At 44.2% G+C, this 25,699-nt stretch overlaps 1 protein-coding gene across 20 annotated transcripts in view; it reads right to left on the minus strand.

Moving 5' to 3' along the window:
• DTNB (dystrobrevin beta) overlaps positions 1-25,699 on the minus strand; it is a 131,661-nt gene that overhangs the window by 48,196 nt on the left and 57,766 nt on the right. For 11 of the 20 annotated variants that reach the window (XM_015859758.2, XM_015859757.2, XM_032443424.1 and 8 more), the window contains 3 exons: positions 25,123-25,200; positions 11,647-11,736; positions 7,210-7,297 (listed from right to left, as the gene is read on the minus strand). In XM_015859758.2, coding sequence (XP_015715244.1) covers positions 7,210-7,297; positions 11,647-11,736; positions 25,123-25,200 — 256 coding nt within the window. Of the gene's footprint in view, positions 1-7,209; positions 7,298-7,381; positions 7,472-11,646; positions 11,737-23,868; positions 24,376-24,855; positions 24,917-25,122; positions 25,201-25,699 lie in introns of those variants that run through there. The other 9 variants (XM_015859763.2, XM_015859762.2, XM_015859761.2 and 6 more) reach the window with 6 other exon arrangements.

Raw genomic sequence — 25,699 nt, forward strand, 5'->3', positions numbered from 1 at the left:
GATACCAAGAGTGGAGTGCAGTCAATGCACCAGAGGGATGCAACGCCATCTAGAGAGACCCAGACAGTCTGAGCAGTGGGCCCAGGAAGACCTCATGAGATTCAACAAAGCCAAGTACAAGGTCTGCACCTGGGTCACGACAACCCCCACTATCACCACAAGGTGGGGGGCAAAAGGATTAAGCACAGAACTGGAACAGATTGCCCAGAGATGTGGCAGATGCCCCATCACCAGAGACAGTCCAAGACAATATGCAAGGACTGAAAGACAGAAGAGAATAAACGAATAAGAGGAGACAACATAAAAAATCTGAAATACACTACGCTTACTGCCAAGAGGAAAGCCGTATATTATTCTTGATGTCCCCCGAGGCAGGAGAATGCAAACCAAGCAAGGAGTAATTAAGTTAGGATTCAGGAAAATCGTTTTACCAGTAGATGAATTTACAGATTGGCACAAATTGCCTCGATGTTCTTTATCCGGAGTGGACTGCAGTGTGTTGTGGTTTTTTTTTAAGTTCCATGGCTAAATGTCTGCCCAGAGCTGAACGGACCTAACGTGGAGCATATCTGTTACTCCAAAACAGAGCAGTGCTGTAAACAGGAATGTCTCAGAACATTTCTTCCCTCGAAAATAAGTCAACCTTCCTCCAAAACACCCTCAGATATCCTATAACTCATCTTTCTATCACATCTAAGGAGATTAGAGATCTTCCCTGTTTTCAGGCTTCTGAACTTAATGGATGCAGTTTGAATAAACAACTTCCTATCTCTCCTGTTTTGATTCATTTCTAACTTCATCCTTTCAAGCCAGAAAAAAAACCTGACTCCCAGACACTTTTCTGCTCCCATCACTTCTCAGGCTCTTTGATGAGGCTTTCTCTTCAACCTTCCTTTTTCCTCCTTTATCATTCTTGTTACCACTCTTCTTTCGGATTGATTTATAAACCTCCAAACACCTGTGCAGAAAATGGCATTATTTCACAGAAACTAAAGAAATCCCTGACTGTCACAATGTCATTAACAAAGAACTAATTTAAGCCATGATCTTAATTTCTTTTTTACTCCCCCCCACCCCCCAATATCTTTCTATGGTGGGAGGAAGTATTTGTGTTCAGGTTGCATTTTTGGGTGATTTTTCCAGCAGTAGCTCAAGCATTGAAAATATCTGAACTGAAAATGTCTTATCAGTTACTCTGCTTGCAGGATGAGTAGTCTGAATCTTTCCTTGAGTCATCTTTCCTTGAGTCATCACTGATCAATAATCCTCCAAACTGTTTTACAACCTACTCGAGACTTGCAACTATCTCCCTTGTAACAGGCAAGTATCCTGTTGCTAAAGCCCATGAAGAAAAATACAGCGTCATAAGGAAGGGAGTGAACAGCTTAATGAAGCTTGGCTCATCTTTTGCAGAAATCCCAGGATGCTGTTGCTCTTCTGAAAGCAGCAGATCGTGCAGGGAGAGAAACCTTTCTAATTAGTAGGAGATAATTTGAAAGTGTGAGATATCATAGAATCATGAAATCACTAAGGTTCAGCCTCTGGGATCACCAAGTCCAACCTTCAAGCTATCCCCACCATGCTCACTCACTCACAGTATCATGGAATCACTAAGGTTGGAAAATACTTCCAAGATCAGCAGGTTCAGCCATCAACTCATCCCCACCATGTCCACTCTTAGAATCACCAAGGTTGGAAAGACCTCCAAGATCATCAAGCCCAGTTGCTGACCCACCACCACCACGGTCACCACCATCCAAAGGTGCAGATACCCCTTTGGGTTTCATCCTGGACAGCCTGTACTTCTTCAGTGAGTGAATTCCTACAGAGCACAGGGGAGGAAACCTGTCCTTTGTGGCTTTCCTTGTCGGTGAGGAGTGAAAATACCATACAGATAGTAACCCCAGCTATTATGGCACAGAAGCAATAATGGAGATCTTTCCCTGCTGGACACGGCTTACCATTTCTGATCACAGGATCCTAAGGCAATAATACAATATGGCCAAACCCTGATCCCTGCAGGTCCTCACAGAAACAATCTGCAGAGTTCATTCAGGGTAAGAGGACTCAGAAGTACAGTGGGGCTTGAAAAGTAAGAAGTCTTTCGATCCACTGAATCATAACACAGGTCTGCAGTTTCAAACCAAACAGCAGCAAGACCAAAGCCAAAGCTTTTCAAGCTGAAGACTCCAATTATAAAAAGTAAAATGTTAAATAAAAAGTTTTAATGTTATGCAAACATGGCTGAAAGTACAATTGTCATTATTTTCTGCTTTTCTCGTGCTCAGCCTGAATGCTGAAACCTTGAAAGTTCTGAGGATCACCCAAATGGCAAGCTCTGTCCTCTCCCAGCAATGATATCTATAAGAGGATGGTTATAAAATCTACTCCAAACCTTTCATATCATATAGGAACAGTGAAACCTTCTAGCACTGTGCTTCAGTTATTCTATGGCAGAGCATTAAGCTTGAGAGATGCCATGCTGGATCTCAAAGCTGGATCGAGATTCACCATAAGGAACTAGAGTATACTTTTTGGGGTAGAAGCAGAGGATTTAATTACACTTTTTAATCACGTTCCAAAAAAAGGTGAGCAGTTGCACTCCTCCATCAGCTGGATTTGGAAGAGCCTGTCAAAACCCACTAAAGCTTCCCGTAGGCATCAGCTTCCCATTTCCCTGCTGTAAGGACTGCACTGTGTGATGGAAGCCTGGAGCATTATTGCTCCTCTTCATCACTGAAGAGCATTCTTTATAATCAAGACAGAGAAGCAGAAACAACAAGAAATGGTTCAGGTAAATCCTGTGTGCAGGAGAAGATCCAAGAATGAACCTGTAGATTTATCCTGAAAAGATGTACAACAGCAAATCTGATTTACTGTTCTTTACTTATAAAAAAAAACCAAAAACCAACTAACAAACAAACAAAAACCCCATGTATGAAATATTACCTAATGCCTGAAATAAGAATAATTAGTTAAGGAGAATATTATGAACGTTATTTAGGTTGTAGGTACAGTAGCTTTAATGAGATGAGATGATGACAGGCTTTCAGTAGTGCTTAATGTTGAGGGAAGAAGGCAACCACACACTGTTTTCAAAAAAGAGCTGTGTGGGCAGGAACCTAATTATTGCTAACTCATCCACATAACTCAACCTAGTTAGCCACTCATCCATAATTGAGTATTTTCTCCTATTTATTAGGTGCTCGTGCTTTTCTCAGTAGCGAGGTCAGCAGAGCCCTGCCAGGAGCATGCTGGTGATCCCCCAAGAACCATCGAGCCCAACCATGTTCTCACATGGCACCACCCCAACCCAAACTCTCTGTCTAAGAGTGATGTCCTGATGCCCCCCGAGCTCCAGCAGCTTGGGGCCGAGCCCACTGTCCTAGGAGCTGTTCCACGTCCTCCGTCCTCTGGGGAAGAATCTTTCCCTAACTCCCACCTGACCTTGGAATAAGTGATTTCAGTGAACTCTGGTTTTCTTTCTGTTGATTTCTTCTCTTTATTCCCCTTGTCACCTTCTGCTTTTCTCTCTTTTGCTTTCCACCTCCTCAGTCTGTGGCCAACCTACAACGCACAGCACTCTGCTTGACCGAACTGGAAAGACCAAGCATAGCCCTGAGCAACTTGAACTCAACAAAAAGGAATCTGTCCTCCGAAGACTGGCTTGAAGAAAACAAGAGCAACCCAGTCAAAGCTTCTTCTGAGTGAACACAGACTGGACTGCTGCCTACTGGGGTGTAATTGCACTGGTTGCATGCCATGAGCCTCTGCTGCACTAGTGAGTAAGTAAATTACATGTATCGGGTGACAGATGATGCATTCTCCTTTATTCTCCTCTCTGCCCATTCATTTTTCTTCTTTAAGAAGAAACAGACTTGGATTTCAAGAATTGACTCTGAGATCCGCCTCAAATTATTTTGGCCAGTAAGACTTCAAGCGAAGATGGTTCCCCTAAAAAACATTAATGGAATGTATTTGCGTTCATATTACAAGTGACATTTATTATAATAACCAGCCTGCAGAAGGCAGCTTGAACATTTTATCTAATTTGAGAAAAAGCAGAAGCTGATGGACTGGGTCAGATCCATCACCACATCGTCCACTGTACAATTTCCAGAAGCGATCACTGTCAGCCACTTCAAAGAGGAGAATAAGCAACCATGCCTCAGGCTGCTGCAGTATGAACAGCCTCTGCATCTGGAGCCCTCTTAATTTCTTGCAGTCAGGGTAAAAAAATAATGAGTATTATGTCAGAGAAGTGGGGCTGGAGAGGACATCAAGGAACGCCTTTGTACACATCAGTGTATCTCCAGTATTCCCAACAGATACTGGTCTGTCTTGGTTTCAAAGTCTCCAAACACTCCACAGCTCCTTTACGGCACTTGGCCCCATCCCCTACTTTCATTAAGATTCACATTCATACAACAATTCAGGTGAGGAAGGATCTCGGGAGGTTTCTAGCCCAATCCATAGCATGTTGCTGGAGACCGCTTCCAGATGAGCTCTGAGCATCTCCAAGGATAAGATACCACTCCTTCAATGGACAACCTCTTCCAATATCTGACCATCATCGTGGTGAAATGTTTTTCTTAAATACATCATTAGAATTTCCTTCTTGCAGCTTCTGCTTGTCTCTTCTTGTCATGATCAGTGATTATGTTTCTTTCACTGGATCTCTGAATGGGTGTTGGATTCAGGCTGTCCACTGACTATTCTGGCAGAGAATATCTCTCCTACAGAGAATATCTTACACGACCTTCAGCAGTAAAGGCAGATGCAAACAACTCTCTGCTTTGGTCTTACTATCCCCGACTACTCTGAAATACCTTGGTTTTCAAAGAGCCTTGCTGACTCCCTGGTTATTATCCTACCTTTGACAGTACTGAAAATCTTTTTGCTATGGATTTCAGCCACCTTTAGAAAGTGCTTTTCCAGTTCCCCTCCTGTCTCTGAGTTTCTGGTTAACATTTAACCAGCCATGTTTATGGGCTTCTTGTTCTTTTCACTTGGGAGAGTTCTCCATTTCCTAACTGCCAACCTTAGGACATCCCTCTAGCTTTCTTATTAACCCAGAAAGAGAACTTCTTATATGGTTTTGTTTTCCTTCTGCTGCTTTCCTGGGCTTCCAAGAGAGCATTCTGAATGTTTTCCAGGCAGCTTATAGGTTTCCTGTTTTTCAGACTACTCATTTCAGATATTTTTTTTTTTTCCTCATGATTGTTTCATTTTTATACAGCTCCCCTTAATGAAACTGAGTATCTGCATCCTGGATTTACTTGATGATCTCCCTCCCGCTGCTAAACACACACATGTGATGGTTGCTCCCACTGACCAGCAGACACTGCCAACACCACACGAGTTCATCCCGGTGCACCACTTGGGAACAAATCCCAGAGAGATTCTTTTTGCAGACTGCAAAACAAGCTGTTTGCAGAAATGCCATTTACTGCACCCAAATGAGCTTTTGCTTCTCCCTCTGAAAAGGCTCTGATTTAGTCTCTATGTGGGTAGCTGAAATCTCCCATTGTTACTTACCTATCTTACATTATTGTAATGTAATCAGGGGTCAGAACTTCTTTTCTAGCATTAAGAACCCGCAATTTCAGCTCGCAGGATTCTGCAGCTCTTCTCTTTTTCTGTGATATTTTTGAGCTGTCACACTGTTTCTTTCCTCTACTTATAACATCAGTCCCTTGCCTGCATGTCCTACTGGATCATGCCTGTAAAGCTGGCAGCTGTAAAATCAATGAATGGCTTTTGGACTGGGCTTGTCATTATTTCCCAGCCTCTGAGTAGCTCCCATCTCTTTGATATGATGTTATAAGAAGAATCTTAAAAGAAAGGAACGCAGATGGAAAATCTCAGCCATCCCATGTCCCACGCTATGAACTTTCCCCAGGATGCTCCTCCAGGGAGATCTCCCACTGGCAAGAAATGATCAGAAGCTGCCATGATACAGAGAGCATTTGAAAGAGCACCTGAAAATCTGATTTCTTCAGATAATGAAAAGTATGTCCCTTTTGGCTGTTTAGTAGTTTTTGACTGTGAATAAAACACTGGACTCAGTAAAGAACCTTAGGTTCCTTGCTATTAAGCTCTGGGTGCAAAGCAAACACCGTACCATGATTTTTACATCCTTCTTTCACCTCTACACTTCAGTCCCCAGTGGTGCTTTGCCATCACTCTACCAGATAACGTAGGGAATGCCAGAATGGATTGATGGAATGATGGAATGAAGGAGTAGTTTTTCAAAGGCCTTTGAAAAGTCTCCATAAGCTCTAAATGTTCCTTCCTTTACATCCAAAGAAGTCGCCTCATTTTTGATCTACGAAGTACACACAAACAGGTCGAGGTGATCAACAGATTCTTAAATATATAAATATTGTACCCATATTGTGACATTTTAGTTTCCATCAGTAGGACCAAAATAAATAAATAAATAAATAAAACTCAAGAGTAAGAATTCTTCCACCACTGGCTAGAGTAAAAGCAATTCAGCACAAACTTCCAGCAAGATGTAATGAAAAGATGAAGAAGATACTGACTTTGCATACTTACAAACATACAAATGCTTCCCTTCCTCTCTTTCAGGCTCTTTATGCATGAACACAGTCCATGACATTTCACAGTCCATGCACAATTTCTTTTCCTCGTGTGCCTGCATACTTCTCTCTTCTGCAGGCAGGGAGGACTGCCCTGTGCAGTCTCTCATCTCCCATAGCTCATGGTGGTCAACCAGGTCAACTGTTGGTCAACCATTGGTCAACCACTGGTCAACCACTGGTCAACTGTTGGTCAACCACTGGTCAACTGTTGGTCAACTGTTGGTCAACCAGGACCCCCATATCCTTTTCTGCAGAGCTCCTCTCCAGCAGCTCAGTCCCTAACCTGTACTGATGCATGTGGTTACTCCTCCCCAGGTGTAGGACTTGACACTTGCCCTTGTTGAACCTCATCAAGTTCCTCTCTGCCCAACTCTCAGCCTGTCTAGGCTTCACGGATGGCAGCACAGCCTTCTGGTATGTCAGCCGCTCCTCCCAGCTTTGAATCATTAGCAAACTCACTAAGGGTACATTCTATCCCTTCATTCAGGTCATTGATGAAGATGTCAAACAAGCTGCTAATTAAGTTCTGACCAACACCTCCTGCACAGCACACCAAGCAAAGCAGAGGAACACAGAGAGCGGGGCCAGCGCGTTTACTCACCGTGTTGCTGGCCTCAGCGGCCAGCCTGGCTGCGTAGCGGGCGATCAGGCGGTGCTCCTCGTCCAGCCGGCCTGGGCTGTCCAGAACACTGTGGGGACAAGGACAACCGTCAGCCTTGTGGGGACGGGCCACTGCCAGGATGTGCTCACAGCAAAGAGATGACGTGAACAACCTACTGCACACTCTTTGTCATCCCTCTTCCAAGCGGGGGTTGTTCTTGAGACTTTGAGTCTTGTAGCATTTCTTCCATGATTCATATACTCTGGTTTTCAGTGATAAAAATAATTGATCTTTACTAATTAAGAAATCAAAATAATCGTAATCATAGGATCATGTAATTGTTAAGGTTGGAAAAGATCTCTGAGATCATCAAGTCCAACCGTCGACCCATCACCACCATGCCCACTAAACCACGTTCCTAAATAGAATCACAGAATCGTCAGGATTGGAAAAGACCTCTAAGGTCATCATGTCCAGAGGGAAGCTCAGGACAGCCAGTCTCCAAACAATGGGAATTGAATGCCAGCACCACGATCAGGCCAACACCCAGCTATGCAGGGACGTGGCCATGCAAGATGTGGTCCTCACATCTTGGACTGCATCAGGCTGAACAACTCAGCAGCTGCTCGCTACCTTATTGCTGCACAAAGGTTTTCAGTACAGTCTCCCTTTAACAGGGAGCCAGCCAATTAGTTATGTAAACCAAAACATGGTTAGCTGAAAACCAGCATTAGCATGGAAATGAGCAATGTGTTTCGTGCTGCAGCACAGCCTTCCCAAAGCTGCTCCCAGTGTTTGATGTGGGATTCACCAACACCTCGTGGGCAGCCGTAAATAACGTGCAGCCCTACCTGGGTGCATTTGTAACCACACAGCAGAAAACAGAGCGCACAGATACATATCTAATGCACAACAACAGCTCCTTTCAGTCCCCATTTACTGCTTTACGAGATAATTTACATTTGTTTAAGCTCAATTTCACAGATTTATGTTGACGTTTAAAGAACCACATCTATACTATATAAATCACATCTATATAAAAACACAGATTTATTTTTATAATGCCAAATTGAACAAATTGAACTCTTCTGAGATTCGGAGTCTCAGAATTAAGGGAAGGAAAACAGAGCCTCCACTCCAGGCCTGATGATCTCCTTACAGGTCCTCACACCAATTTTCTGACTTTTTTTTTTTTGGGTAAGGAAGAACAATTTTTCCCATTCCACTTACTGAATTTCATACCTGTTTTGGTCAGATTTCCTCTGTAATTTAGCCTGGTTGAGTCTTCCTGATTTACAGGAATGCAGGCCATTCCATCCCTTCCACCTTGTCCATCATCTGCTAATTACTCTCCTAATTACTCTCTCAGTTCCTGGAACAATTATTTGTTCATACTTAAGTGAATTAGGAAATAACTACTGACAATTTCTTACTTTCTTGGAGAAAAGTTGTAATTAAAAACAAAAAAGAAAAAGCATTTTGCATTTGCTTTTAGTCCAGAAGCAGATTGGGAACACTGATGCAGCAGAACTTTGGAAAGGTAATGCTGGAGGTTTCCATGTCCTAAAAACATTGTGCCAAACTGGCAGCTTTGTGCTTGTTGCAGAGCACTGACAGTCGAACTGTGAGATCTCCCACTAATCCTCTGGAGACTCAGCCTGTCGATGACATCCTGGCAAAGCAGATGGAGAGGTCCGGTGAAGGCATACCCATGCTCTGTTGCCAAACACTAACACGGAAATGAGCCAAGAAAGCCAAATTATTGGCTAGGGCTGAGGGATGGGTAAATGATGTAAGAAAAGATGACAGGGCACGGTGGCTGCTTGGTGACCTCAGGAATCCATGATGCAGAGACGTGGCAGAGGGCAGCACACAAGGTTTGGTTTATTCTTCCAGCACTGAGTTGAAGGTGCAAGGAGTCAACCCAGATGAACTAGGTCCCAAGATGTACCAGAGGAAGTTTAGGTTGGATCTTAGGGATAATTTCTTCACGCAGATGGTAGCACTGGAAGGAGCTGCCCAGGGCAGTGGGGTCCTTGGAGAAACCTAAGAGGCATGTGGACGTGGCACTAAGGGACATGGTTTCACAGAACCACAGAATGGCTTGGGTTGGAAGGGACCCCATCTGCTTTCCAAGCTGCAAGAGCACACAGTTCACTCATATTAAGTTTTTCAGCCACCAGGATCCCCAGGTCCTTCTCTGCAGGGCTACTCTGGAGGAGTTCTTTTCCCAGACTGTCTACATATCTGGGATTACTCTGACCCACATGGTGGTGGCACTTGGTGCATCAGGCTGATGGTTACACTTGGCGATCTTGAAGGTCTCTTCCAACCTCGGTGAATGGATGTATCTATTCTATGATTCCAACGGTGACTGAAGAGTAAAATCTTGGGGACAGAATATCCTTAAGGAGAGTGATTTTCTCCTCGCACTCTGCACTGAAGATAATTGAAGTTTCAGGGTCAGGATTTTAAAAGGAAACGAAATCAGACCATCTGAGCAGCTAACCAGCCATCTGTCCACCTAGGTCAAGTGACCGCAGGTGAAACACACAGATCTTGTGTCCAACTACTCTGCAGGCAATGCAGAATAGAAAACGCATAAAAATAACAAAACTGTAGGTTAAAAAAAAAGAAGAAAAGGAAAAATAGATTGTTGTAAAACAAATGAAATCCACTGAGCTCTGTTTGCTCTAAGCTTTATGCAGCACGGGTAGATTTTTTTGGTTAGAGAACACAAGATGACAGAAGGGGAGTGATGGTCACTGCAGCCCGTCAGGACTGCCACACTTACACTTCAGCTCTTTTGGCCAAAAAAAAGGAGGAAATAAAAGATCAAAAGACGTGACAATGGAGTACAGATTTCACCAGGAATGTGGGGAAGCATTCTCTCGTTTTGACTTGGAACACTCCCTTGCACAAAGAGAGTGGGATTTAAATTATTTTCTTCGCATTTGGCTCCTTCCAGGAGTGCACTGTTACTCTGGTAACCATACCAAAGGCATTTTTTAATTTAAAGACCTAAATGAGTGAAAACCTCTACTGCAATGGGTTGCAACACGGCAGCTATTAGGCACGTCCAATATTTCACCGCCGTATTCCGCAGGATGCAGTAACTTCTTTGTATCTTAAATCTGGTGATTGCAGTAATTCCTTCAGTTTATTGTCATGTGAACAATATTATGGGCTTTCAGTTCAGCAGACAACAGTGACTCACTGTCAAGAAACAAACTGACTTTCTCCGGAGATCTGGAAAGCCAGAATGCACTCCATAAATACAGCAGTGGAATACAAATATCTACATGGCAGTGGTGAAATAAGGCTCTAAAAATGTTATCCATAGGATAAAAACATGGAGAGAGCCCCGAATCACTAAGCCTCCTATTCCCTTCCAGCACAATAACTCTGTCCCTGCAAAGGCAAAATCTAATTATGTCCAAAAGTGGAATATGGAAGCCCTTTGGCTATGTCCTGTGATGAAATGGAAGAACTCTGCTTTGGAGCTTTAGGGTAGAACTTTTCTACACAGATATGAAATATGAATGTGCACAAACACTAACACTGAAAAAAAATGAAATGAATTCTTCAAAGCATTTCATTGGAAGGGCACAAAAAGAATCACAGAGTCACAGGGTGGTTGGGGTGGAGGGGACCTTAAAGATCACCTAGTTTCAATACCCCTGCTGTTGGCTGGGTGCCCCCACCAGGCTGCCCAGGATCCCATCTAGCCTGGCCTTGGGCCCCTTCGGGAATGGGGTTCATGCATGCCCATTTTTTGAGCCTGTCCAGGTCCCTCTGGATGGTCTCCTCCCTTCTCTTGTGTCAGCAGCACCACCCTGACTGGTGTCATCAGTAAACTGCTGAGGGTGCACTCGATCCCATTGCCTATGATAAAGGTGTTGAAGAGCACTGGCCCTAAGATGGACACCTGGGAACAGCACTCATCACCGCCTCCACCTGGACATACAGCCACTGACAGCAACCCTCTGGCAGCAACCTTCCAATCAATTTTTATCCAAATATTCCAGCCTTCAAATCTGCATCTCCGCTGGGTAGAGATAAGGATGTGGTGCAGGACCATGTTAAAGACCATGCACAAGTCTGGGTGGAAAACACCAGCTGCCCTTCCTTTGTTCAACAATGACGTCAGTCCATCACAGAAAGCTACCAGGTGGGTCAGGCATGACCTTCCTTTGGTGAAGCCATGAAGTTGTTGTATTATGCAGTTCACATCGATGAGACTAACAGAGTTTTAGCCCAGGTCAACAAAAGGTACAAGAGGGTGAAACAATGTCTATGGCTACACAAGGGATGCAGACGGATAACCATCAGGGAGAAGGAAGAGCAATTTGAGTAACAGAACAAGGTGGGCACAACAGCCATGAGCTAGCTGTGAAAAACCTGAAGGTGGAAATGAGAAGCTCTCCTAGCACTAACCGTGCCCCGCGCTGCAGCCGGCTCACATAGGTTGCAATCAGTGCATGCTCATCAGCTAATCGGCCAGCAGCGTCCGCCTTGCACTGCAACCTGGTGATGGTGGAGGCAAAAAGAGCAAACAAAACACAAGGTGAATACAAAGCAAATAATTAATGGGTTTTAACGAAACAAACAGTTAAACATTGAAACAAACAGTTAACAAATTAAAACAGTTAAAAATTAAAACAAATAGATGAGTAATTAAAAGGGTAAATATGAGTCACATGTAAAGGATACCCGGTGCAGTTAGAGATTAGAACAGGGAACCATCTGGTGCCCCTGTGTGCAGTGCACATGGTCACTGGTAATGCTTTCACCAGCACGGTGGTCTTCATGGAGCCACTCTGGAACTTGCTGTGGAACCAAGACTGGGCGAGATGTTGCCTCCTCATATAACTCACATAACCTGGGCAGGACTCATCCTACTGACCTGCTGCCATCCCCAGGATAAGCCCAACCCTGCAAGGCTGCAGCTCTACTAGTGTCTGGAATGGGAACAGGAAGCGCTCAGCTTCTTCTCTTTCTCTCATGTAACAAAAGGGCCAGCAAAGAGATAAGGAGTGTGATAGAAAACAAAAAGATGCAGTGGCTGGTACTATGAAAACTACCACCTGTCAGCGGGTCCTTACATAACACTGTATGCAGCCCAATGGGTATGTGATGCATTCCACCATAACAGCAGCATCTCAGAACCTCTGACAGAACACAGCAAAACGGTTATTTCTTTGGTCCCAGGCACTGAACACAAAGTCAGCAGCAATTTTCCTACACTGGAGCTTCCCCACAGGCAGGTGAGCAATGCCCGCAGACCCAGCCTGCTGTCCCACCATCGTGTCACTCTTATCTGAACATAACAGGCATTTCTTCCCAAAATAGAAGCGTACAAGACATTCCATTCTTCATTTCTGTGTCAGGTATTCAAGCTGCTCTTTCAACTTACAAACCGCAGTTAATTCCTTCTCCGCACATGTCCAGGAAGTATTTGTCTCTAAGCTTTATAAACGCGGTATTTATTGCTTTTAGCATCAATATTCACATGCTATGAAAGCACAATTCTCGTTTTCCAGACATACAGACTCTTTTCTTCTCTGCTACGTGCAGCAACATGTCAGAGGAGCCTGCCAGAAGCAGAGTGAGACCTCGTAAAAAGGAGGAAAGTTGAATTACCTACATCACCCCCTCTGGGCAACGAGCAACCTCTGTAATAATGGGTTTGTAGCAAGAAAGAGACTTCACATTAACCACTGCACAGAGGAATTCTTAAGCAATCCACACTTTGTGAGGGCTGACTACAGCCAAGTGCTGAAAAGCTTTATTTTAGATGTGCACTATGGCTGACACATCGCTACAGCCACCAGAATTGAGATTCCGAGACCTTACTCATTATAACTCCACGCACGTGCTCCTGTGAAAAGAAAAAGCCCGGCAGAAATGGCCACATTTTGAACTCCAAACAGCTATAGCGTTAATGATGATTAGCATTTCTGCTTCTGAAAGGAGGAAAAAAGGAAGGGAGTTCAATTAACGCGAGACTGAACACCGTTCCTAGCATATCTCTGATTTCTTTCATCTGCATTTAGAAGTCACAGATTCACAGAATCATTCAGGTTGGAAAAGACCTCTCAGACCCCCAAGTCCAACCCCAGCCCACCCCACCATGCCCACTGCCCACGTCCCTCAGTGCCACATCTCCATGGTTATTGAACACTTCCAGGGATGGTGACCCCACCACCTCCCTGCAAAGCTGTGCCACCACATCACCATTCCTCCAGAGAAACACTTCCTGATGTCCAACCTGAACCTCCCCTGGTGCTCCAGACCCTTCCCCAGCTTTGTTGCCCAACAAATGCATCACCACAACAAACAGATGCACCCTGGGAGGAATATATCACCGTGTTGGCAGGTGGTGCCAACTCCAGCACACAGACATCTACTCATCAAGGAGAACATCGACATGCGGTGGGCAGGAGGAAGCGTAGGGCTTAATGGCATCCTGTGGGTGGTGGTGATGGGTTGACAGTTGGACTTGATGATCCTAGAGATCTTGTCCAGCCTTAATGATTCTGTGATTATCTCTGAGTGTGTGTGATGGGGATGGGTTGATGGCTGGTCTCTGTGACCTTGGAGGTCTTGCCCAATGTTAACAAACTTAAGATGCCACGATTGTAAAATGTTATAGGTATGCACGCTGCTTTCAGAGAGCAGAAGTATTAAAATACAAAGCTGGTGCTGGGAATCCTGCGCTACGAAATGCACATACTTCAGATCTGGTTCAAACTAAAAGCAACTCAGCTTGTGCCCTCTCTCCTAGCAGCTCACATCAAATGCTGCCCTGTTTGCAGAGGGCACTCTGCGTTATCTCTCAGAGCAGAGCCCTCACGACTGCACCAGGAAAGCACATTTCAGTTCTGCTGACGTGCATCTTCCACTCTTGTTTCTGCAGAGTTTGCCTCTTCCTGAATTCAGCTCCTCAGGGAAAGCCTGAGATAGCTACAGACGAGCTTAATTCTTTGTAAACCTCATCAGTGTATCATCTCCTGAATGTCTGCACGGCAATCAGTGCCCATTCAGAGCAGCTGCAGTATGGTGGCTTGCAGCAAGGCAGCAGTGAGCAGAGCACAGAGCAGCAGTGACACGTGACGGTGCTGCTGACACACAGCACAGTCATGGCACGTATGCCTGCTTCTCAAAAACCGACTTTGTGCTGGCCTTGGTTAAGGTGTAGCATCATTGCTATGGCCCTGGCTGCCCCATGCTCCCAGCCAGGCTGCTGTGTGTAGGTAGTCTCGACAGCGCTGATATCATCGGCATTCAGGTGGGTGAGTGAACATAACCCTCAGCCTCAGCATTTCTGCTGTTTTCAGGCTGAACTCCTCATAGAATCATTTAGGTGAGAGAAGATTGTTAAGATTATCAAATCCAACCACCAGCCTGACAATACCAAGCCCACCTAAGTAGCCTATGCGGTACTGCACCATGTTACAAATGCTCCAAGGATTTTCATTCCTTCAGATGACAAAGAGAAGAGCAATCTCTGCTCGTCTGCTCATCCCCACCCAGCTCTGTCCCTCCCCATCACCTCTGCAGCCCCATAGAGCCATGGTGCAGATCCTGGTCATCAGTAGTGGAACCCCAAGGAACTCCCATGGGTCTAAGTCCTGGCAAATAGGGTGATCAGGGTTTTGTTGAGGTCTCTGGCCTTGATAAATGCAGTCCCACTCCTTGTTTCTCTTGTCTCTGTTTTCAGTGAATCACTCATACGTCAAAAGGCAGCTCTGCTATAGCCCAAGCTATCAATAAATTGAACAGAAGTTGATAACTAAATTTAAACAAAAATTAGGGAAATCAGGAAGGTTTTCCAGCCCTGCAAAGCCAGGCTGATGGGTTTTGGATGGCCTGGGGTGGTGGAAGGAGGCCCTTTTTGGGACTGACTGTGCATCAGAGTCCCCTCCAAGCCAAACCACTTGGGATTCTACTGCTAATGAACACGAGGTGAATGTCTGCTGAAGTTGTTTCATATAAAACAACAAAGTTATTACTTATACTGACTTAAATCAGAATGATTCCACAGCTTGGTGTTGCTCCCTCCCACAAACGAGCACCTCACCAAGCCCTCACCATGGCTCTCCTACTGCTACAAACCCCAGTCACATCACTGGCTCTCATTTTTTGCGGTAATTTCGTTCATTTGCATTTGGCTGCTAATCCACCATAATTCCCCAGATATTTCTCAACAATAGGCCTGTCTCGTCAGCCATTCTCTTCTTATTCATGCATCTTATTTCATTTTCTGTCGCTTGAAGCTGTCTTTATCCATTTCACTCCACTGATTTACAGGGCCGTTCTGAATTAGAAGCTTGCCCTCTGAAGAATTTCCATAGTGTCAGTGGGAAATTTACGTACACGCGCTCACTATTTCACCATACGAGCTGTCAAGAAACACCCCGAGTAACGCCAAACACGGCACAGACCCCGTGGGATCCTTCCCGACACGTGCTCCCCCTTCAGTAGGAAAATATTGATATTTTCTTTCTCTGACTGGTTTTCCAACTGGTGTTGCACCCACTTAACAGTGGTTTCAACCAGTCCGCATTTACCTAGTTTATTTATGAAAATACCATATGGGATAGTGTCAAAAGCTTTATGAGTCAATGCATTTCAAATTAATGCTTCCTCCTCCTTCCTGAGGCCACCCACCCACCCAGAGCCATCCAATTTCCATTCTCTGACATGATTTGTTCCCAATATAGATGTGCCAACTATTTTTATTCCCCGGCTACGTGAGTACGAGATGATTGTTTTATAATGTATTCAGAAACCCAAAGGTATTCCTTCTACCTTCAGCCATGCATTTCAAGAAAAATACTTATTTACTTCATACAGCCCGAGTGCAAAGAAGCAGCGATGCCATCCCTTGGCACCACAAGGCCACTACTCCCCTTCTTTCACATTTTAATCATTAAAATAATGGAATTGGATCAGCTCGTGTCAGCACAGCAGCATCACTGTGAGCTCCTTTAAGATCTGGTGTCAATTCTTCAGAAAATCTCCTTTAAGAATTGACTCCCTGTTGATTCTACCCTTTGATTCACACCTACCGGCTGTAGGTATCTACCATATCTACCTCTTTCATGACAACTTTTTGGTATCTTCCAGGATTACATCCATCATTAACTGGGCCTGAGTTCAGATAGCAGTCATACACCACCGAGGGCTATTCTTGCTCTACTTTTATAAAAAAAAGAAATTAATATAAATCCGGTAGTAGAAACTCAAAAGTATGCTATAAGCATAGGATCAATAAAGTTGGAAAAGACTTCTAAGATCCCCAACCCCAACTCATCCCCACCATGAGCACTGACCATGTCCCTCAGTGCCACATCTCCACAGCTCCCTCCAGGGACAGGGATCCCACCACCTCCCTGGGCAGCCTAATCTGCTAGCTTTCAGAAGATGGCATCAAGGATAAAACATCACCCGTTTGTCCCTAAATTAACCACATGCTGTGACCAAGTTCTTCAAAGCAGAACTAAGATGTAACATCACCGCCTGTTTTCTCACGCTTTTCCTGTAACGACAGCCACCAGACACAACAATGGCTGACACCATGCAGAACAGCAGTCAAAAGCAGCAAGAAATAGAGTTAACTGGGCTACAAATAGTGAGCTAAGCTCTTTCTGGGGAAGAACTGTAGTGTTTGATGACTGGAGTGCTGCTCTGCAGCTTTAGAAGGGACTACATAAATTACAGAGGCATTTAAATGGTGTCTCAAATTCATTTCTGTTCTGAAAATCTACAAGCAAATCCAAGTAAAATAGATGATCAGGATAAGAAATCCTGACATTTGCGTCAAGAAATCCCTGCAAATTTCTAATACGATGGCTCACAAATTTGAAAATCCTTACAAAATTGCTCACTGCTGCTCTGGCTGTTCTGTAGGGAAAGAGCTTTAAGAAAGAGCTGTCAGGATATGGTCTAGAGGGATCTCTTGTTTTCTGTCACGTTACTTTCCCCCATGATTGATTTAAATAGATGCTAAGGTCAAAAAGGATAATTACCACCACTCGCTGCATAATAGAGAAATGAAATTTAGCACAGCAATTTCTGAATCAAAGCCATATTTCCGACTGACCTACAGCACACTGTTCAGACAGTGATGTCATCTGTCTTAAAGTCAGAGGGGAACCACCATGCTGCCTGAAAACTGCACACAACCTTTTAATTTCTTCAGCCTACCTCCAGCTCTTGCAGGCCGGAGGGACAATGGGATGTATATCCAAGGTGAAAATCACACCTTAATACACAGGGAAACAGAACACAGCCCAACAACAGCAGCATGCTGGATGCTCATCATTAAGGCAGAGAATAGAGAGGGAAAAATAAAAGCGTTATCTGGTAACACTTGAATTTCAAGCAAATAAAGGAAGGGGTGAATGAACAGCCAGGAAAGTGGTTTCAGAAAGACGGTGATGTGACAAAAGCTGTTTGAATATGGATGCTGCTGCTAAGTTACTATAAAAAAAAAGTCAAAATCTTAATGGGCCCAAGTGTTTCCATGGACTGGAAGAAAAATGAAAGCATCAGAATGAGTTGGAGAAGGACCCAGAGAGGTGTGGGGTCTTCTTAGGATCTCCCACAGCCCCTGGCCGTGGTGCTGAGCATCCTGCTCTGAGCCAAGGGGGGACCAGAGGGACCCAGGGTCGTTGTGCCTATAAATTAAGTGCAGTCAAAATGGAGGGAAAAAAAAAAAAAGTGAGGAGAAATGATGGATTTGAATGTGATGAGAAAGGTGATGGAGAACAAATGTGAATCCTCAGCTGGAGTGCAGTGCTCTGGATCTGCTTTGCCTGCTGGGTGCTCCCAGTTTCCTCCCTTTCAGCACAGCACTGCTGTGTGGCAGCACTCAGACTGCAGTAATGTTATTGGAAAATTCATTGTGGGCTGCAGGGAGGAAGAGCTGAGTGAGAAATACAACTTCAGCAGCAGCATACACGATAAGCTGGTAAGTAGTACTTGAGAAAGGAGAAAAGATAAGTAGCTGAAGTGAGAAGCGGTGCAAATGAAGACTAAAGGTTTCACAACAGAAGTAGGTTAGCAGGCACCATAAAGCAGCACCAGGATTAAGCACAGCTCTCTTCCTGCAGGTCTCAGTGCCCATTCCCACACAGCAGTGCTTCCAGGTCCTGAGTTCTGCCCTAGTTGCCTGCCAACAGTAAGAAACAGCCTTCATAATTGGGGTCCATCACCAGGATTTCTTCCATATTTTATTCACACACTTCCTTCTTGATCTTGAATTTTATAATATACTCACTTATGTGTAGTGAATATATCTTCTAGTTATTTCCTTGCTGTTGCCTTTGGACTGTTTCTTCCTTCCCATCAAACTCCTCACACTCAACTAATGCATCTTCCTCATAACCCACATCCCACAGACTCCCAGCTGTACCCAAAGGATTTTAAACCATGGGTTAAAATAAATACATACAGGCATCTGGGTGTCAGTGTCAGTCTGAAATGCAAGATTTCTTTTTTATTTTTAGCCCTTTTCTAGAAAGAAAACCAATTTTGGTATTATGTAGGTAGACAGAAGGTGTCATGGGATGCGTTATGAAGCATGGTGCATGTCTACCCACCCCTAACATGATCTGCTCATGATGCTGACCTCTGAAACAGTGAGGCACAGGACCTACTGGAGAAGATCTGAATGACTTCTGGCCCAAGCTAGTTTGTAAAACATACCTAGAGACTGTCAATGGGAGTCAGACAGGGCCGAGGTCAAGCCAGGAACCATGACCAAGCCCCAGGACACCAGCTCCTGCCCCAGCGCTCCCCCAGCCCCAGCAGTGCCTGCAGACTGTGAACTGCCTGAGGATGGAACTATAGCTAAAGTGGCTCTAGGATCTCTAGATGTCACACACATCTAAGAAGCACAGTATAGGAAAATGAATGTACTGCACCTGTGTCAAAGAAAAATGGCAGAACGGACAAGAACAGTGGTCAGTCACTTTCAGGTGGAATTGGTGACTGGACAGCTAGAAGGAAATGTTGGAGAGATAAATGTGGACACGGCAACAAAGGAGAAAAAAAGGCACATTGGAAGTTGTCAGAAGATAAATTAAGCTAGCCAAGCAAATAAACATCACTCTGGGTTACAGAACTAAAAAACACAAACAACAAGGGACAGCGTCAATGACACAGATATAAAATACATCAACGCAGAGCTGACGGCAGAGGAAGGTTTCTGGAGGTCTGACCAAAAAGCTGGAAAGTGCCCAGTCATGCACACACTGAAGGACAGGATAATCAATGGCACTGGAGACAGCGGAGATAAACAAGGACAAACAAAATAAAGGCAGGAAGAGAGCAAGGGACCACAAAGAGCGGATAATAAGTGATCCTAGGAGAAGAGACTGCAGAACGCACATCGTTAAACAGGCTGGGGGCTGGCAGCCTCTGGGAAGGGAACTGCTGATGGAAGAACAGTGCACATGGACCTCAACAGAAAGAATCTATTCCTAAGGTAATATGAAATAAACCAGCAAAAAAAGACATGACATATTTTGCAGGCTTGGCCTCATCTTATAAATGAGGCGTAATCCTTTCCATCTATTTAGAAAGGTTCGTTGGCTGTAATGATGAGAGAAACACCGACTTTTGTTGTATCATAGGTCACAAATACAGTAAGGTTGCGTTCAAATTTTCCCTCTGTAAATGTTTCACTCGATAAATGCACGGAATGTTTCCCTCCCTCATTTAAGAGAATGCTATCAAGTGTAAACATGCCATTAAACCACTGATTTGAATTTGGAAATTTACATTCTGAGATGAAAAATAGCAAAATGGTACTATTAAATATTACATACCTAAATGTGGAAATGATCCAAAGCTGCAAGTGACCATCGCTACGATTCTGCTCCCAGAACTTCCCTCTTATTAGGACAAACTTTCTCTGACCTCATTCTGTCTGCCGTTTGTTACTGACTACAGAAAGCTCCTTGCAAAATACAGATACAGAAATCCTGGGATCCGCAGAGTTCACTGCCCCTCTGGATGCTTTCCCACTGAAAGCAGAGGATGAGGAGGGTGGAAAAGATAAAGGCTCCCTGAGATGTGAGCTGGCTGAGGGCAGCATTTGAGGAGGGCTGCTTTGGCTTGTTTGCTTTTCAATTTTCAGTTCATAAAAAAGCGAGCTCAGGCATTGAAATCCTGCTCTTTCAGCTCAGCCTTCTTCCCAACAAAGCAGCTGTCACACTGAGGTTATTTCCATGAAATAACAAAAGGACATTTCTTTTTCCATCCTGCCACGGTGACATCTGCCATAAGTGGATTAAAACTCAAATGAGGCAGTTCTTCACTAATAATTTAGAACAAATCACAATTATGACTGAACTCTTATTAAGGATATTAGTAGGAAATTCTCATTAAGAATTTTAGCAGGAAAAAGGCTTTTAAAACTATATACATACATTTATCAACACGAACTTCCACTGAGATTCAGTGGCAGCTACAACAAGCTCCATGCACAGCAGCATCCAAATGTGGGCACAGTGCAGATAAGCTGACAGATGGACTTGATCTTAGAGGTCTTTCCAACCTTCAAGATTCTACGACTGTAATGGATACAATCAGGAATGTGGATGTGATTACAAAATTGAAGAAGCAGTTTTCTTTTTCTAATAAAATCATGTGTATGTATTCATTTAGTGTTCCTTCTGACTTAACCTTCAAACCCACTTTTGCTCCGTCCTTTGGGGAAAGAAAGCAAAGCAAAACAAAAAATCCCATATATACATATGTAAGACATTAGGATAGGATATAAAGTAAGGGGAAGATAATGGAACATATCCTCCTGGAAGGGATGTAAAGGCACGTATGAGATGAGGAACAGCTTCATGGCTTCACCAAGGGCAGACCGTGCCTGACCCACCTGGTGGCCTTCTGTGATGGAGTGATAGCACTGGTGGACAAAGGGAAGGGCAACTGCTGTTGTCTGCCTGGACTTCTGGGAAGCCTTGGACATGGCCTCCAACCACATCCTATCTTTACATTGGAGAGATGTGGGTTTGAAGACTGGACTATTCGGTGGATAAAGAACTGCTTGGAAGGTCACAGCCAGAAGGTTGTGGTCAACAGCTCTGTCCATATGGAGGTGGTGATGAGTCGTGTACCCCACGGGTCTGTTTTGGGACTAGAGCTCTTCATCATCTTTATCAGTGGCACAGACAGTGGGATTGAGGGACCTGGACAAGCTCAAAAAGTGGGCACACAAAAAGACTAATGAAGTTTAACAAAGCCAAGTTGATGCATGTGGGTTGGGGCAATCCCAGACATGGGTACAGACTGGGAGAAGAACTCACTGAGAGCAGTCCTACAGAGATGGACTTGGGAGTTCTGATGGACAAAAAGCAGGTCAAGAGCCAGCTGTGTGCGCTTGCAGCCTGGAAGGCCAACAGCATCTTGGGCTGCATTCACAAAGGGGTGGCAGCGGGGCAGAGTGGGGGTTGTGCCCCTCTGCTACGCCAGCTGGATTACTGTAGCACATTAAAATGCAGCTAAGAATGGTGCTCAGCTTGTACCAAGCAGTCTCAGTGCCCCGATGAGTTCACTTCATGCTGCCAAGATGTGACAGTGTCTACAGCTGGAGAAATGAGCCCCTGAATTCTGTCAGTGATGTAGTCTCACATCAGGGATTAATCTAAGCAACGGGAACTGTAATAAATCCTAGGAAAAACATTCACAGAATGACACAGGTTGGAAAAGACCTCCAAGATCATCAAGTCCAACCGCCAACTCATCACCACCATGCCCACATTGGAATCAGACATATGTGAACTGCAAAACAGAAATAGAAGAAATTTCCACAGGGGAAAAAAACATTTCTCCTGCCTTCGCTCACTCTGTTACTAACTGCAAACACCTGTACATGTTCCAGGTTTAAAGAAACCTGTTTAAAGATAACACAGAGATGCGCTTTAAGTCCCTTACTAACCAGATGATAAACGAATGGACGCTCCAATGTACTCCGTGGTTCACTCAGCGCATTGCAACTCCCAAATACTCAGTATTTTATACCATACATGGATGGGCATATGCTGAGATGAGCACAGAGTCTTTTCCAAGCTGTGGCAAGAGCCAAGTGTTTCAGCTGTGATGCTAAAGCCCCCAGATCTGCAGCCATCTATAACTGGCTGTGTACTGAGGTTATGCAGAAGCCTTGTGGAGATGGAAATGGTCTGGATACAATTCAGATACAATCTGAATTGGTTTCCACTGATATTCCTCATAGAGCCTCACCTGAACCACCAGAGAAGCTCTGGTGAAGATCTTTTTTCCTCATTATGACGTGATGAAAACTAACCCAGCCCTGATTAGACTTGGACATATTTACACAGCCACCACAACTTCGCAAAGAACAAAGGCACAGCAGAGGCTGAATGTCAGTACCTGATGTGAGGTGGGTTTGGGTCCCACTGCAAGTCTCAGGTAGATCCCCAGGGGTTGTAGAGTGGTTATGGAGCAGTGTGCTGAGGGCCTGAAAAGCTGAAATGATGGAGACAAACATTGCTACTGCCTTTTCCCCCAGGTTCAGGAAGAGATAAATAACCCCACTCATTCTTTGGAATAAGTAAGTACAGGGAGAAGAAGCCTCTTCCCACAGATTCTTCCAGAACCTGCTAGATGAAGTAACCTGTAATTCTGCAAGCGAGAATCCTTAAGGAAGGGTGAGCCGGGATCCTGGTAGAAAGGAAGGTATTAAAATAGCTATGGCAATCACAGAAGATGGCAGCTACCAGCTATTTGCTGCCTGTGAGCTCTCACAGTGCCTGACAGAAGATGATGCTTGAAAGTTAAGATGATTTATGGTTTTCTCACAAGTGCCTCTGGACTGGCATAATGCCCTTCTGTGCTTCAGCAAATGTCTTGCCTGTCATAAAGAGCAAGCTGTGGACGAAGCATGACAATAACCACCACCCGTGGATTCTGGGAGTTCCTTTGGTGTTTATTCCAATTTCTTTTCTTAGCCTTTCCTGGGCACGGGATCTGTAAAGGATCTGTGCTATGAAGTCTTTATCTTGGAAGGTCTTGAATTGCGAAGGGATTTTTATCCATTTTTACTGGCTCCACACCTTTAAATGGGAAGTCAGCTACAGTTACATGTGTGTTTTTCAAAATACCTACTGAGTTCAGTTGACCTGTCTGTTGTAAAAACGACAATAGCACCGTGCCAAGGACCTGTCCCAATAGCTATTACCTACTGGCCATGTTCTTGTTAACATCCACCTTGGTGCCTCACTGTGCTACACACATTCAAGGCCCAAGTCAGCAAATAATTGATTCTCATGAGGAACACTTTAAGCAAGTCCTGGTGGTTGGTGATCGCAGGGTGTGTAGAGGCAGATGACGTGCTGTCTGTGTTCAAACTGTTCTGATTCTCAAAGTTTTTATTTCTGAATTACCTTTGGTCTACCTGACATTGGACAGCAGGCAGCAACAGACTTGCTCCTTTATATAAACAGAACTATTCAGAGCTGAAGCGTGCCAGAGCTAATGATTCTATCATGTCATAGAGTCACAGAACCATTAAGGTTGGAAAAGGCCTCCAAGATCACCAAGTTGAACTGCCAGCCCATCCCCACCATGCTCACTGAACTGTGTCCCCAGCTGCCACATCTCCACAGTTCTTAAACATCTCCAGGGTTGCACAGGAACAAATGGTTAATGGGACTGCAGGCTTCCATGAGAAGAAACGGCATCTACTGTGCCCACAGACCAGCACAGAAAACAGCCACGTGCTGGGAAGATGTGAAGCCTAAATAGAGGCTTAACACAAACACTGACGGCCTCGGCCAGGAGTTTGCTTGCAACCCAATAAATTAGAAAGTGTCATGGGTTGTGTGGTTTAAAGACAGCCCGCATTAATATTCAGACTCAGCCTCTTCGCTTCTAATTCAGCAAAAAGCAAATTTGAAGTCACAGGACGTACCACACTCTGTACAGAGTTTGCAGTCACTCAACTGAGGGACTCGCAGACAGTTCTGGAATTTTAACACAGTTGAAAACTGCAAACACAACTCACTTCATTTGTCTTGGAAACTGGAAGGAAACTATCTGGATCTGTGCTTAAGCCTTTCTGGGAGACTGCTGCTGGATCTGAGGGGTTTGGCTTGCTTCTTCAGCGCCATTTTGTCACTGAAATGTGAGAACATTTTTTCCAGTTTTGTTTCTCCTTCCCTGACGGGAACAGTTACTCATTTACAGCTTTGGGCCAGTGAAATCTTCAGCAGAACACCTTGCTATTTTCCCCTGCGTAACTTGACAAAAAGAAAACTGCAAATCCGTGATTCAATGTTTTTGCATGTTTACAAGTGAGCATTCATGCAATAATTTACATACATAAAAATAAGTATAGCCCAACTTTAGCTCTACCTTAATGCATTCAGTAGATACTGACAACTCAAAAGAACTTGGGTTGGTGCAGAGAATGCGTGTTAACAAAGATAATAAGGTAAACTTATTACGAGAAATGTCTCAAACTTATTACAAACTTATTACAAAGGTAATAAGGTAAACTTATTACGAGAAATCCTCTGTTTTGTGAGCAGTGCAGCCTATGATACAAGACCAGTCCTCCTCAGAACAGCTTTGAATGTAATGCTCTATTTAATAACAACAACAACAATTTCTTTAGTAATATTTGGATATTTCTTCAGTCACACTCACGTAACGGCACCTATTTCAATAGAAGAAAATCACTCCTTAGAGGGAAAAAAAAAGCAGCATTGCAAACAATTCCTCTTTTAATGTACGCTGTACACACACTTTGAAGTAGAAGTGTTATTCAAAACACATTAGAAGAGCTCTAGTGATACAAAACCCATGCTCTGTGTTCTACACCTCCCTGAGAAGCAAACGATAAATGCTGAGGTGTACACCTACCTCTTTGTTGGTGTCGGTGCTCCGGAGGACATGTGGGTCACCATGGCGTCATTCATGTTAGTCAGAGGTCGAGGGGGACTGAAACAGAAAGAGGAATTTGTTCCAGTTAGTGATTAAAAGAAATAAATTAGAAAACAAAAACCAATAGCAGGAAAAAGGGCATCAGTGTTTCCAGTGACACTATTCGGGCAAAGAGCAGCAGGATTTGCTTTGCACAAAGGTACTTAAAGAGCTCTGTCTGCTCTTCTCTAATTAGTTTTCATGATTTCTGCACTGCTTGAAGATGAAGGTGAAACATTTGTGATTACATAACTGACCTCTGGCACTGTACAATTCTTCAGAGAGACGTAGGAGACATTCAAGTTAGGGGAAATATCCGAAATGCCTACGGAGGTGAGGCACTGACTTGTTGCAACAAACCTTCATTCTAACAATGACTGCATACACCTCCCGGATGGGTTTTATTTCTAGTGAGTTAAATCTAAGTTAGCTGGAGAAATCGTGGAAGCATTCAGGTTGGAGAAGACCTCTCAGATCACCAAGTCCAACCCCAGCCCACCCTTCCTCATTGCCACAT

Source organism: Coturnix japonica, chromosome 3 (genome assembly GCF_001577835.2).
Source record: "Coturnix japonica isolate 7356 chromosome 3, Coturnix japonica 2.1, whole genome shotgun sequence".
Taxonomy (NCBI): domain Eukaryota; kingdom Metazoa; phylum Chordata; class Aves; order Galliformes; family Phasianidae; genus Coturnix; species Coturnix japonica.